Consider the following 12,986-nt stretch of genomic DNA (forward strand, 5'->3'; position numbering starts at 1 on the left):
CATTTTAAATTTAACAAATTATAATAGCAATTGGTATTTGTTACATTTTTGGTGTTAAAACATTACAAAATCGGTGTTAATAGATTTACAGTCATGTGTGATAGTTAGAAAAGCATGTACCATGAAGCGGTACCCCGCATCTTCGGCATGCCCTGACAGTTTTGCTGCGGCAAACTTCACATCGGCGTCTTGGTTGCCCAGTAATAATCAAATGACCACCGTGATGTAACCGGGCTGGCTTCCCTACTTTCTCCGCAGAACTTGTTGGACCAGGAAGTTTAGGCTCAGTACCATACTTTTGAAGAATGCTCTGGACTACTTGCCTCCTAAATGATAAGCCATCGAAAACTCTGCCATGGCTTTTACTTAGATTCCATGCATTGATCATGGCCACATCCAACAACCAAAATACAATAGGGATATACCATTTCTTCCCTCTTATTGCAATTCTATATTCAGCTATAAACCTATCTAGTAGGTCCACACCCCCCATGTTTTGGTTATATTGATCAATTAAATGTGGTTGTGGTACACTAATTTTCCCTTTTTTTGACACCGAATATCTAGTAACTTGATGGATTGGGTGAATACCGTGAGCATTAGACATAACATTCACGAGATTATTATCCTTCCATGCAACTGCAACAATATTTTCCACTTTGTTAATTCGTGCCTCAAATTTTCCCCTCTCACATTTTTCCATATCTTTTTTACTAGGCAAGGGGCAGCGATCCATTCTATTTGATCGGACAGTACCGGTTCCCAATATGCCGCGTGATGCTAATGCCGACAAAAGTTTTGCACTGGTAAAAAATTGTCAAAATAGAAAAAGAAATTCACCTCAGGAAAATTTTCCTTGACAACATCTGCTTTCTTTAGGACAACGGACTCCCCAAGCCCTACATTAGGTGGTCTCATTTCCCCTGCCTGTTTTCCCTGGTATAAATCTACGTCAAGGCAGTATCCCTGACGTTCGGCAGCTACCCAAGCTTTAAAACCAAAACGTATTGGTTTTCCCCTAATATATTGTTTGCACCCATGCCTTCCGAAATAAGGAATCATGGACTCGTCAACTGATACATGCCTCTCATCTGGAGCGTTTTCAATGAATGATTTATTCAACTTGTTAAGGAAAGGTCTCACTTCAGCCATTTTGTCGCCAGGAATTATAGCGTCATTTTTGCATACATGTAGAAATCTTAAAATCTCCTCGAATCGGTTTCTCCTCATTGAATTCACAACTAATAAATTCCGCACATCATCTGCACTCTCCCAATACATGCGTCGGCGGGGAAGCGGGACATAACCAGTCAAATATAGAACACCAATGAAACAGTACATCTCTTCAACTGTTAGTTGAAAATTCGGAAAATTCTTTGAAACAGCGTTTTCAACCGTTAATTTCACGATCTCAGTTATTAGTTCCTCGCTAATAAATGCTTCCCAAAAATGAATAGGGTATGAATCAAACGTCTCGGCCACCCGGCGCTCACACGGGCGCCTTTTTCGTGTGTCAATCCAGACGGGGGCCAGACATCAGGAGCATACACCCCTCCGCGCCTGTCGCGAGCCCGGGAAATGGTTATTGGTACCCGCTAGATTTCCTGAGTGGCCGTGGCGTCGATGGACGACGCGCCAAAGGCCAGTACATGCGTCGGCTTCATCGCAGATGTATGGATTGGGTGGGTGCTATTTTCAATCAGGCACAATGTAAGTGATTCGTGGAAAGAAAATTGAAATACCTTTACCACAAGCCTATAATATGATACAATGACCAAATACACTACGAAAGTTCTTCATTGGGCATTTAAACCGTAATGTCTGCATGTGAAATACAGCCTGGCTCGGGGAACATGGTCTTCGGTGTTGTGCCCAATGGGTCGTTAGCGACCCATGCAAGATTAAACCCAAATATTTTCGTTCCCACTCCACTTATATGAAAAAAAGCTTATCAATTACTTTATTTGAACTTATACTAGAAAATAATGACCATCTGGGAAAATTATTTCATGGATAACAATATTTAAAAATTAATTGTTCAAGCACGGAGAAAAAAACTTTGTATGTGTTACCTTCCCTATGCTGTTGCAGCAAAATTCGTTTGTCAGCATAGTGACAGCAAAACTCACGGCAGCCTGAGCAAATGGCGTTTGTTGCCTCTGCTCCGCCAAGCAAGCAAAAGTCATTTGCTGACCGCTCGACTGCATTTTCTCCGTGTACAAATGCGATTTGCTCCGCCAGACGTCAGACTAGCTGAGGTAGCCGAGGCATCTGCTATTTCGGCGTTCAGTTGTTAGTCCAACCTAGCGGTTTGCTGGGCCGGCGGAAGTAATTGTAGCGTTGGCATGCCTTATTTTAGCAAATTATCGGTGCTGATGACAAAATGTAGACTGAACACGTAATGGGGTTTAAGATCAAAATAACAACAAGGTCGTTTGGTCTGAGAATCAAACATTTAATGGCATCAAACATAAGGAAATACATATCAAGATGTGCGAAATAGTAACTAGTTACATCCGTAACTGAGAAAAGCATAATTGACAAGCAAAACAAGTACATTACAATAGTAGATACAATCCTTAAGAGTGGTATCTCCATGCTAGTCACAAATGCATCATATTTACAGTTAAATTACATTGAAAAGGATACATATATTTACATTTATATGGCATATCTCAGCACTACATATTTTTCCCCATTTGCCATAGTGAATGCATAGAGTGGTAGAGGGTCCAATAGCTGATTCATGCCAATGCAAACCCACTCACTAGAGTGAATCACCTCATACCCTAGAACATGCTCATTCAAGCCTAAGTTCTTTAGCTCTACACAAATGAAAATTGGCATGTCATCTATTAAGATGAACCTAATCTCTGCAAATGTTGGACACAAATCTTTAGCACCAGTGACAAGAACCATACCTGGTTTATATTTAGTACCCTTATACTCAATCCAACTTGGACTTAGCACCTTTCTGTCTCTTAGACTTGCTGGGAGTGTATGATACCATTCAACAAGACCGTTTACTTCTAGCATATCGCAGGGACCATGAAGCGGTTTTGGTAATATGCCTTCATTGGCTGCAAGTCTATAGCACATACTCAACTGGTGCTTGACAGCCAAGGTATGGCTAATATTCCTCCGGGACATATTAACAGAAGCAGCTCTAGTTGAGTCCCGGTGTTTAGCTTCAAAACGAATGCATGATAAATTGCCAACAGATCCACTTTCTTCGAAAATGAGAGGGTAATGCGTAAGAAGGTGGTGCTTCGGTTTGAGTGTGTCTCCTGTCAACCTTAAATACAGAGCATGATGTTCCTCAATTAAAACCCTTAGCAAACCAACAATATCTTTTGGAACTCTCTTAGCAACCAAAATTTCAATGATTTGCCTGAGGACTACATATAACTCCCAATAAGGGTTATTTTCCGACACTAAATCCCCAATAATAACCCCAAGCAATCTCACAAAACAAAGCATTTCTGAGGATGTCATTGCTAACTTGTTTCCCTTTTTCAAAGAGTGACGAGAAATGAGGGGTGGTTTATTTGAGCTGTCTATCGGTCCATAATCAAATAGTTTCAGCCGTATATTGAGAGTTTCTAAATCAAGATCTTTACTTGGTCCATCAACTATTCCACGCAATATATGAATCATATCATAAGAGCAAATTCCCTCACGCATATCATGCATTTCATCAACAAAGAAATTTGATGTGATGTGAAATGATTGCACATAATGCCAAACACAATCCTCTTTCACTCCAGTCTTACTACAATCATTCAGCTTAACATCATCATCATACTCTTTTTGGCTTCTGAGCATATGCGGAAGGTCAGTAGTCTGCTTTTCACTTTGAGACTTACTCAACTTACAAAGACGACAAAAATAATTAGCATTGAACGATTCAACCATCCCAAGAACTGAATTTAGCCCTAAATTATCACCCAATACTAATCCCAGAACAAAGTACACATGCTTAAACTCATCAACATTACTTATTTCAATTCCATTAGTCTCTAAATAAAGTAACTCATCAAGTAGAGGTTGAAATGCCTGCTTGTTACCATAATGAGACCTACTCCAACTGTCAAAGAGTAGAACCAAAAAGTGATTTCTTAATAGGGACTGGCATTCTTGTGGCAAACATGGAATAGTAGCATATACAGCACCCAACTTGCCTGAATGAGGTCCTAATGGGTTGTTAACCTCAAAATCATCAAAGTATATAAACAGGGGAATAACAATATCATTTTCAGCATACTGCACTATTTTTTTAGCCCAAAGTTTGCCCTGAATAAAATTCTGCAGTGATGAGGAATCTGATTTTAAGGATTTCATATACTTGAGGGTATCATTGAGTGCATTTGGCAATTCAAAAAACTTTTTTAGAGTCTTTCTCAGGGGAACAAACTGACCAGTAACCTCCACATTTTCACCTCTACCTCCAGTCTTTGAGGCTTTACTGCAGAAAGTGTGGCCTATTAAATATGATTCTGGTGGAATATAATTACCAGTGTTTTTAAAGTGCTTCAGGCGGTGATGTTCTGTACTCAAATGTTTAAATGGAGATTCCAAAGCTTGAAACATTTTCAGCACTTCTTCTGTTTCTCCCTCATCGCAGTTAGATAGCCTTAATGAATTAGTCACTTTAGTTCTTAAAAGCTCCAAGAAACCCCCACCAAGAAAGGTTTCCACATCCTCGATTATAGTTTGGATGTGATTCCTTGGTAAGCAAGGATTACTGTACAGTTTGGATACAAATGAATCAGCACAAAAAAAGAGAGAATTTATGAAATCCTGAGAAAAGGTTTTAGTTTGAGGAGCAGTATCATGAGAGGCATTATTGCTGAGATTTGGCATGTCTTCATAATCACCATCATCCTGGTCTACAACAAGTCCATTATGAATTTGGTCACCTATTTCTGTTGGCTCAAGAAGAAATTTATGTACCTTTTGTAGATGTTTCCGAAAGGAGTTTCGGGAGTGGAATACTCTAAAACAGCCATTCTCTGCACATCTATAATGGTCAGCAATGGGATGAGCAAACGTGTAGTGAGCAAACAGACCACGAATAGTGGATATTTCTGCCCCACACTTATCACATACAGGCATTATGAATTAGAGAAAAAGACCTAGTCACTAGCAGAAAATAAAATCTTAATGAAAAATATGTACACAATTAAATATAATAAGGGAATTTAATCCCTTGCTGCACTAAAATCTTGCAGCAGAGTCTCTACAAAGCTGAAGTGAGGCTCAAATTTTCGATCACGAGGTATATCGTACACTGCCCTTTGAATGAACTGCCAAATTTGGCTGGCTTCAGGAGGGTACTGAGCATTCAAGGCATGAAATGCCTTGAATGTGATATCCACTGCCTTTAGTGGAGTTTCCACCTCAAAGTATTTGGGGCCAATGATGGCGAATGCCTGGTGTATCTCTCTCCACGAAGGTCCCACCACAGCTGCTAGAGGTTGAAGCTGGCAGCCAAAATTCAGTAGGCGATCCTTTCTCAGCTCAAGCTGTGTTTCCAGGTCCCCAATAACCTGAGGGTTGAGAAAATTTGTAAGATTTCTGTTAAAAGTTACTATCTGAACTGTATTATCATAATAAATGTCATCAACCAATTAGATAAAAAATTGAAATATAAGATTTATTCGGTGAATATAGTGTGAATATTGATTCCTTACTTTTACGTGTAAAACAAAAGCTTCCTGAGCCTCGAGCTTTGATGGCCTCCACTCTCGCACTGATTTAGTTTGCTTCCGGGCATTTACAGTGGGAAAAATCTTGCTCATATGCAAGAGAGCTAGAGCTGTTCTTTCATCTGAAAATGAAGAAGATTCTTCTACATGAAAATAGAATAAAACATAATCTGTCCTAGTGTTATGCAAGTCAGGTGCTAATTTACAATTAATACTTTTCTGCTACTCACCAGGTGAAATTGCTTCATCAAGTGCCTTCCTCAACTCTCCTTTAAGGCAGACCCTTTCCAGGACAAAATTACTAAGCCTTGGCCATAGAGCATATAAGCTCATGGAGCTATTGGGGAATTTGGAGGTGAAGTCAATCTCCAACTGCAATAGTTTTGATAGCAAATCAATAACTCACCAACTACACTATTCATAAAATAAAAGTTTAGCTCAAAAATTTGATGAAATATATGGATTACTTACCAGCATATAGCCTCTATCTAAGCGTAACGCAGGATACCCTTTCATATACTCATGGACTGATTTCCCATCTCTTTGGAGGCAGCGACGTCTAATTTGATGGGTTTTTTCCCAATATTCCTGAACTTTAACCCAGGGCTCAGCATTATTTTTCAGCCATTGGAGGGAGTCATCATCATCTTGGCTATCATCCACCTCAGATTCTGTAAAGGAATGAAACTATTAGTACATGGAAAATATATTTCTGTACACTGTACGATGACTGCCTCAAAATATTATTTAAAAATTAAAGTAACAATAATGGAGCCTTGGTGTGGGTCCAAGTATTGGTTGACAATTGTTAAAAATTGGAGTACTTGAATTAAAAGCAATCAATCACTGCATAACTCTCCAACTGGCATAATTTATTAATATACCTCTCCACACCCTCATTCATCCGTCAGTTTAAATGATGTGCTCCTTGCCCTGAACTGAGATTTGTAAATGCTAATAATATATATATATATGTATGTATAATGGCTATTTTATCTAAGTTACTAAGTAAAGGAAATTTAAAATAACTCTAACAGCTATTACTAACATTTAGATTTCTTAAATTACCCTTCAAAATGACAAGTTATTCCTAACACTAAGATATAAAACATTACCTTCATTACCTTGACTGAAACTTTCATGTGCTCTTTTTTCACCCCTTTTCCGCCCTGGTATAAGGCCAAGCTTAGAATGGCAGCGGCGGGTATTATACCATTTAGAGTATAATTTCCCTTTACCAGTCTCGCACACTCCTCTTGAGTCGATCGATATCCAGCAACCCTGAAAATGTTTTTCATTCCTTAAGTAATTTTACAGTAGCATTAAAAAATTCTTCGAATTACTATCTCACTGAAATGACAACACCATGCTGAGAGGAACAGCTTCAAGGAAATTACCCCTTACAAAGAGAATGGAGATGTTAAAGAGCACTAATAGAAGGAAAATGGGAAATATTAAAGAAAATCTTTGCATAAGCAAGGGCTGAAGATGGCAAAGTTATAATAATAATTATATTAATATAAAATAATTATATTCTTGAAAGTGAAAATATTTGGTAGGAAATGGAGGAGAGTCATGAGACAAATATTGAATACCAAGAGGGGAGATAGACAATCTGAAGAATTCAATGGGGTAACAACATAGACTTATATATTTTCACTTTATAATGGCTTATCAGTTATAGGGGTTGACTGTAATTGATTGTATAACCACCATAATTTTCTATATATGTACATATATGTTTACAAAAAACTAATGAAAATGTACATATATATTGTTTAGTTTCATAAAGCTACAAGGAAATGAAACATTTAAAATAATTAATCTGTTGAATGGTTTGAGTGCAAAATCACAAGATAGACATTAACTCTCTTTTGAAAGTAAAGCACAACATTTAAGGAATGTAACCAAGTAGACTTGTAACTCTGAAATCCTTGCCATCCATATTGAAAAGAGGCTTGACTGCAATAACTTCAAATTAATTAATTAGGTTACATGTCTTGTCCAGGTAGCTCTGCAGATCACCAGGTTGTACTCACCTTGCTTTCAGTGGGGAACAGTTCCACTATCCTATTTGCCAAATAGGTCAGTCTATCAGCCGAGAGTCTGTAAAGTAACCAAAGGTACACTAATAACACACAAGCGCAAATCCCCAACTTACTAACAGTCAAGAATTGGCATGATTTTAAGGCAATACTATTCATAGAAGTTAATCAGCTTCAAACCGTACACACCATTAACATTGAAGACTTTAAAAACCTGTGAAGGGTTTAGGGTGCATAAAAATAAAACCTAAATTGGGGAGTACCTTCTATCAAGATCATCTCTGAGCTCATGAGCAATGATACGCCCAGCCAACAGATCTCTTGCCCTTTTGTCTAGGTGTCCCAGACTCTTGTATGTCCCTAGGACAATTTTGCCCTCACTGGTAGAAAGCAGAACTTTTTCAAGGTCCTATGGAAAGTGATACAAACTTGTATAACCAAATAAAACTATTACCTTGCCAATTATAGTAAATACGATTTGCATTAAATAATGTAATAACTATCAAAAATCTAGCCACTGCACAATGGTTTGTGAAACTCACCAATTCTTCCTCAAAATATAATTTGTTGTGCACAGACACCTCAACAGGTTTAGAAAAATCTCTGCCAATCACAATAATCTCTGCCCTAGGTTCTGTAGAGAAAAATTCGAAGTCATTTCTAGCAATTCATGACAAAACGGTTTTGAAACATACCATGAACTTCAAAATGTAATTGTAAACATTCAAATGGGCGACACAAATGGATTAAATCATATCTACAGGACATCTGAAACACAATGGGATCTATTTTGCAAATGTTTATAAGATGGAATTTGATATCTATACTTAGCAGATGAGCATTCATGTACAGAAGTTGCCATTTAATGAATAATAATATTACAATGATGTTTATAGATATATAATTTTAGCGTATTGGTTGCAATCACTGGCAAAATGCGTTAAAATAATTTAACTGAAAGTCATAGTCATTAAAGGAATATTGAAATTCACTACAAGCTAAAAAAAAATTATTCATTTGATAACTTTACCACTACATGAAATTTGGCCGTTGTCAGGAATTTGGTTTGACACATCGTTTGAGGTGCCTTCTACAATGTTTGTACTTATAGGGTCTGATATCTGTGGGGTACTCTCAGGAAAAGGGTCGATTATCTCTGATATTAGCGCAGTACTCTCCTGAAAGCAAGCATATAAGCGTTGAAATTGGCAAATTTAGGCTGATTTACTATAAAACAGAATCAAATTCCAAGTTTGAAGAGTACCAAAATACAAACCGTTTCTTTCTTTCCCTCGCTCCTCATTTTCATTCGGAACCTGAGCCTATCCCCAACTAAAGGCATCAAGAGCTCCAAAGTCCGTTCGTCTATGAACTCGAGTAAGTCCTCGGTAATGCACTGCTCTAAATAAACCCATGACAAAATTCCATTAGCTATTACACGATATAAATGGCGGCCCGCACTCATCTTCACACACTGGTGTTTTTTCATGAGTTTTTAAGTGAACTAAAACAAGGCTGAAGATAACTTCTGATTAAGAGAATGACGTTTACTGCCAATATTACAATTCCAAACAAGCCTCGAAAAGTACAATTGAATACTAATATTAAAGCACGCACTGAGGAAACCTAATAATACAACAAATTTAATTACTTTGTTACCTTGAAAAGTCTTTACGGCTTCCTCGCTAAGCCCCCATCTCCTTAGCTTCTCCTCAAGACTCATAATTAAAACTCCGGATGCTTGAAATAAACACAATTTCAATGATGCTATTAATTGTATATCGTCACACTAAACACTTTTGTACGAACACGTTGGCTTTAGCGATCCAAAAATTGTTATTAAATAAAGTATTCTTATTGTTCTATCCTACGGTGTACTGCAGATGAAAATAAAATGCAAAAAAATGTTCTAATCTTAAATACACCACGATATTTCGAAGTAATGAAAAGTATAGCCAAAAGCATTTATGGTGGAAGTTGAAATCTATGGTGAATCTACGAAAACTGATTTAGGTGCTTCCTTCTTTTTTTACTGGCTCACCAAACGGAAGATAATATTTAAGGAAATATAAAAATATAGAACAAATACTTACCGTAGGCAATGATTTTTGAAGATTCTTGCAGCTCTACTCGGCGAACACGTGAGGCGAAGGCTTCTGCAATGGGAAAGACCTGGAAAGACCAGTTCCTCTCCAGAGCACTTCCGTTCGTAGCCTACGTATGAATAACGTAGGCTACGTTCCGTTAATCACCGGAATCGCGGGCGCAAGGCATCATGGTTTGCTAATAGATGACTACGATGATTTTGCAGACGGACCACTTACACATAAAAATACGCATCTCACTGAGAGATAAATTCGCAGTAATGAAAAAAGGCTACATTTATGGAAAAGGGTAGAAATGCACTTCCCCTTGTCGATTACCGCAAATCTATTTGCTTGCCTTACAAATGCATTTCTAAGAGTTACAAATTCAAGGTTACAAATAGCATTTGCAACCGTTGCAGACGAGTTTTTTCTGTGAAACTAAAGTTTCTTCTATATTTAATGATGGATTTGTCTCCACAACAAATATTGAGGCAGCAATCACGCATTTGTACGAAGAACAAATAAATTTCTTTCCGTGAGGGGATGCACGATTGCGTCACAATGACGTTTTTTAAAAAAATAGTGTAAATGATGGTATGCGCATACAATTGTATATTCGTTGAATTATATAAGCTTAATGTTTTAACAAACTAATAAAAATATTTTAACACTAAATCCAACAATATTTTATGAGTTATAATTTTTTTTCGAAGTGGGTCGCTAACGACCCATTGGGCATTAATGGGTTAAGTTACAGCAATACGTAATTTTTTATATTAGAAGTTAATCTTCTCTTTTGTCGTATGAATTAAGGTTAGACATTATTTTTGGAAAGGGCATTCATCAAGCGTTTTAGTTGCATTTAAAAGTTAAACTGTTTAATATAGGACACGGTCTCCGGCAACCTTTGTGGAACTGTTCATCATAAAATAAAAATACTTTGTTATATTCCACACTTTTATTTTAATAGTACCACCCAGGTTTCTGCATATCATGCTGTCAACATGATCAACCTGATGATAGCATGATATGCAGAAACCCGGGTCGTACTACTTAAAATAAAGTGTGGAACAGAAGAAAGTTTTTTTTTGTTTGAACTTTTTCATGTAGTTTTACTCCAAGCTGATTTTCTTTAATTCAATTGTCCATGTTTCCCTGCGTAAAAATTCAAGCATAAACTTATGCTATCAGCCATATCTCTGTTTATTCCTCTTTTCAGAACCTTACCTCATTCGAGTACCTATGCCTTATCATAAAAATCGGGGAGGGGGGGAGCTCAAGTGATAAAAATAATAATTAATAATTAACTCATTCATTGCTCTAGGAGTTTTAACTCCTTTGGAACATAGAAATCGTTAAAATGGTGAGCAGTACAATTAACATAGTAAACTGGAACTAGCATAGTAAAACTGGAAAAGAATAATTTATTTTTCTAACAGAAAAACGAACATTAAGCATACCAAGAAATAAATAACACAACTTTAAAAAAGGAAATTTAGCTTAACAAAAGAAACAAGAACTAGATTACTACTTCTAACACAACAACAGGTATTAATCAGATCGATGAGAAGATGAATGATTATTAAATTACATGATCAGTGTTCATGGGTAGCCAGAAAGTAGGTGGGTGGCAATCCTTTCTTAAATATTTCCTGTGATGCACTGTCTTTTACCTGTTTCGGAAAATCGTTCCACAGCTTTGAGGCAACAACAGTAAATGATTTATGAACTGCAGTTGCGGAACTGTGGGGCATACAAAAAACAGGGGTCTTGTCTTGTAACAACATTAGTGTGTTCACAACTGGGGAGAAAAAGATCCTTTAAATGCAGAGGGCTACCATATTTGAAGAGAATGAACATAAAACAAGTAATGAGTGATGAGGGACGCTCAGTGGAGAGGTGCCTATAGCACAACTTTGGGTAAATCCGGCCCTTTCTAGGGTGATGGTAAGATAAATTAAAGGCCTTTAACGGGGGAAGGAGCCAACTTAGGTATGGGGATGTTGACATTTTGAAAATCTCCGGAAGTGGTATCACGAAATCAGAGAAAAGAGGTCACCGGAAGTGGGAGACATATAATTGCTTCCAGCAAAGGGATGGGATTCCATATCTCCATATCGATGATGAGAAAGATCAACTCGAAAAGTCACGAACACGAATCCAACTCCCAATATATTTTTTTATTCCCTCCTCGAGGTTGGCCATTACTTGAGGCGGCTGACTTCTCGATGGAGAAATACCTCCCGTGTCGCTTCACCTCCGACGCCATACCCATACGCCTTCACTCGAATACGACATCGAACTCGTATAACTCAGCCCAATTCTATTAGATATGACCCAGGAATCAACTCCACGGCGTGCGGACGAAAATGAAGTCCCGCGAGATAGAGAAGACAAAAAATAAAATAAAACGTTTCGAACAAAATCGGAGGCTGCACTTTCCCGCACCATCCCACCCTCGCCCACGATTTCCAATAAGTTTTCAATTTGGCGATATAAAAGAAAAGAAAGAAAAAAATTGAAGGAGGCGACCCGAAACGCAGCGGAACTAGCGAGAGAAGAAAAAGAAAAAAATCATTTCGACAACCTATCAGGTTAAGCGGGCAGAGGGAAAAAGCTAGTGAATAAAAAAAATGAACGGCGGAAGGCGCGGAAGGAGATGAAAAAAATGGAAAACGTATATACGTGGGATGGAACTAAAAATTGAAAAATAGAAAAAAAATGAAGGACGCTTCGCGGATCGTAATGCATGATGGGACATGGGGAGGGAAAAAGAGACTTGGAATCCCTTGGTAACCTATTTCTCCCAGCATGCCCCTCTCTCCGGCAAAAACCTGCATACGACGTGGGACACAGCACGGCAAAGGAAAGGATTTGGCGGGGAAGAGTTGAAGGCGGTAGGAGATGGAGGAATATGTGGAGGCTGACTCATCCATCAACGTGCCCTGGAGGCGAAATACGAAACTAAGCCGGGGCCTCATTGTTATGAGACTGCGCGAGGCTAAAGGAAGAAGATCGAGGATTTAGACCCAATGTTTCGCAGAGGAGGTAGATGTGACGCCAAGTCATACCCTTCAACCCCAACCCCCTTTTGCGTTCGGGGTGGGAGGGGCTGAAAAACGGGGTGAGGAAAGGAAGCTTTACAG

At 38.2% G+C, this 12,986-nt stretch overlaps 1 protein-coding gene across 1 annotated transcript; it reads right to left on the bottom strand.

Moving 5' to 3' along the window:
- Window positions 1-5,135: 5,135 nt before the first annotated feature.
- On the bottom strand, window positions 5,136-9,908 carry LOC124167798. The gene is made up of 12 exons (XM_046545827.1): window positions 9,847-9,908; window positions 9,413-9,493; window positions 9,030-9,154; window positions 8,784-8,931; window positions 8,296-8,387; window positions 8,017-8,162; window positions 7,748-7,814; window positions 6,824-6,989; window positions 6,180-6,379; window positions 5,939-6,080; window positions 5,694-5,830; window positions 5,136-5,549 (listed from the first exon to the last, which is right to left on the bottom strand). Exons 2-12 carry the CDS (start codon window positions 9,474-9,476, stop codon window positions 5,202-5,204), a joined length of 1,635 nt encoding a protein of 544 aa, XP_046401783.1. The 5' UTR covers window positions 9,477-9,493; window positions 9,847-9,908; the 3' UTR covers window positions 5,136-5,201.
- Between the last annotated feature and the right edge of the window lie 3,078 nt (window positions 9,909-12,986).

Source organism: Ischnura elegans, chromosome 11 (assembly GCF_921293095.1).
Source record: "Ischnura elegans chromosome 11, ioIscEleg1.1, whole genome shotgun sequence".
In the NCBI taxonomy this organism is placed as follows: Eukaryota; Metazoa; Arthropoda; class Insecta; order Odonata; family Coenagrionidae; genus Ischnura; species Ischnura elegans.

Excerpts from the sequence above, each read along its gene's own strand:
- LOC124167798 (XM_046545827.1), bottom strand. The coding sequence starts at position 9,476 with ATGAGTCTTGAGGAGAAGCTAAGGAGATGGGGGCTTAGCGAGGAAGCC. Across the intron at positions 6,380-6,823 it reads TTTCAGTCAAGGTAATGAAG|AATCTGAGGTGGATGATAGC; the intron begins GTAATGTTTTAT and ends ATTCCTTTACAG. Across the intron at positions 5,550-5,693 it reads CTTTTGTTTTACACGTAAAA|GTTATTGGGGACCTGGAAAC; the intron begins GTAAGGAATCAA and ends CTCAACCCTCAG.